The sequence below is a fragment of the Galeopterus variegatus genome, unplaced genomic scaffold (assembly GCF_000696425.1).
Source record: "Galeopterus variegatus unplaced genomic scaffold, G_variegatus-3.0.2 Scaffold5986, whole genome shotgun sequence".
Taxonomy (NCBI): domain Eukaryota; kingdom Metazoa; phylum Chordata; class Mammalia; order Dermoptera; family Cynocephalidae; genus Galeopterus; species Galeopterus variegatus.
In genome coordinates, this window is record NW_007732097.1 from 18,234 (window position 1) to 20,614 (window position 2,381).

The 2,381-nt window shown below is 49.6% G+C and overlaps 1 protein-coding gene across 1 annotated transcript in view; it reads left to right on the plus strand.

Annotated features, from left to right (window-relative positions):
* Positions 1-633: 633 nt before the first annotated feature.
* Positions 634-2,381, plus strand: part of KCTD12 (potassium channel tetramerization domain containing 12) — a gene marked incomplete at its 5' end in the record, with an annotated part of 3,194 nt that continues 1,446 nt past the window's right edge. Inside the window, one exon of the mRNA XM_008590303.1 lies at positions 634-725. Coding sequence (XP_008588525.1) covers positions 634-725 — 92 coding nt within the window. The remainder of the gene's footprint in view (positions 726-2,381) is intronic.

Consider the following 2,381-nt stretch of genomic DNA (forward strand, 5'->3'; position numbering starts at 1 on the left):
CATTTAACACTACCTGAAATGGACTTATTTATCTATATATGTATTACCTGTCTCCCTCACAACACTGTAGGCTCCAAGAGGGCAGTGATCATTTTTTAACATGCTTCCTGGAACATAGTAGTAGGCACTGAATAAATATTGGTGGAATAAATGAGTGAGCTATTTATCCGATGCCTGTAGTGTGCTGGCTCTGTTCTATGTACTGAGGATGTAGCTTGAATCAAGTAGACAGAAATCTTGGAACTCTTGGACTTTACATTCCAACATGGGGAAACAGTCAACGAATATGGCAGGGAAGGGAAGCTGCTGGAGCGGGGCTGTGCCGCATTAAACAGGGTGATTGAGGAAAGGTCTTGCTGTGGAGACCTGTGGAAGGTGGGAGGGGAGGCACCTGAACAAGGTGAGGAAGATACGGGGGTGGGGGGGAAGGAGGAGCAGAGGGTTGGGAATGAGCCTTTCAGGCAAAGAAAGAAATGCAAAGGCCCTGAGAAAACAGGACGGGCCTATATGGCTATAGCCAGTCAACTGCTGGGAGAGGGGCAGGAGGTGGGGCAGAGAGGTGCTAGTGGGACAGCTCCAAACATGTAAAGTCTTGCATGCCACTGCAAACTTTGGTTTTTGCTCTTGTGTAAGATGGAAAGCCACTGGGGGACTCCGGGCAGCGTGACTTATCTGACTTGGATTATAACAGTGGTAAAGGTGGTAACAGTTATGAGACCAATGCGGTAATCCAGGCAAGAGGTGATGGTGGCTTGTTTCAGGGTGGTGACAGGCAGATGGTGAAACATATATAACAGTGAGGAAGTATTTCAAAGGTAGAGCTGACAGGATTTGCTGATTCAATGAACAAAGTAATGAAAGAAAAAACATGTTCAGAATTGATACAAAGAAGGCTTTTCTTGGATTTATAGAAAAGAGACTGATTCTGTCAGGCCTGTGACACTGATACAACGGTTAGTAGCACAACTACCTAGAAATCCAGCATTGGAACCTGGAACTTTTATGTCATCTATTATTTATCCAAAAGAACAAAACAAGAATGGTGAAATATATTCAGTACCAAAATCTGTACTTGTAATTAAGCGAGCTGGTTTGGGGCTTGATCTTATTTCAGCACACTGACACGAGCGCGATAATTGTGCAGCAGACATAAACATTTCAAAATGAAAATGACACATCTCCGTGAGGAGACTGTAAAGCTCACTGGGTAGTTACACAAAAGGGTAAACATTGTTATCGAGAACAAAGATCTTGCCTGATTTATCCTGATTGACGGTCTGTACTTCAAACTGATCTGAAAACTGCTCAGACCTCTGACCCTTTGCCTATTTGGCCCCTCTGGAAGCGCCCTGGAGATTTTTCACCTTTGCATTCTTCACTACCTGGCACCCAGCAAATAGCAAGTGCACAGCAAATATTCAAAGACCCGCTGATTTCTTACCACCCTCCTCTACCCTCTCCTGTCTTCTTCCTGCAGGGCTCAGAAGTTTTTCTTTCTATTTCTTTCCTTCCTTCCTCTCTCACCCTTTCTTGGCTTTCTCTCTCTTTACCCCCCTCCCCAAATCAGTGATCAGATAAACCACTCATAAATAAAAAAATATGAAATCTGAGAATGTGCTGGGAGCCACGCAGGGCGTGTGTAGGGAGCAAGCAGGAGAGGCCCCACCCAGCCGGGAAGCCAGAGGTGGCACTGCGGGGAGGTGGCCGCGTCAGCCGCCCTCGTGAAAGCGCGCCCCGAAGACACACGTTTAGCGCACCCAAGTTCCCCCGTTGCCATATCAGCTCATTTCCTCATTTTGAGGTCTCCCAACCAATTGCACCCAGATAATAAGCTATCGGATTGCGTCCTACTACAGCAGAATACTGAGACTTGCTTTTCGATTCCAGGGTTTTTTCGAGGCTACAAAGCGACGTGAATAAAATCTGGTTATCCCTGGCTGGTGCGGCCCCAGGTCTCTCCAGGATTTTTTTGTTTCTCTCGAGAACTTTCGGCGACACGACGACCGAAGAAGGCAGCACCAGTGGCCGGTTTCCGAGTCGGCCACGCATTTCCACTCCCGAGGCGTGAGGAGCCCGAAAGTTGACATCCTCTTTCTAGAGTCCCCGAGTGTGGGGTGGGGTTAGCAAGACAGGGGGCACAGTGACTAACCCTCTAAAGAAGAGCGTCAGCCTCAGGTTCCGAACACTTCGGAAGAGGAAGAAAGTTGGGCGGGAGCGGGAAAGGGTGGGACCGCGGGGCGGGGTGGGGCTGTGGGTGCCGGGCGGGAGTCCGGTCGCCCCCCGCGCGCGCAGGTCGGGGTGGAGCCAGCGGCTGGGCGCGGCGTCAGCGTTTCAGCTGCAAATCGATTCCCCGCTCTCTCCCACCCCCCGCCCCGAGCGAG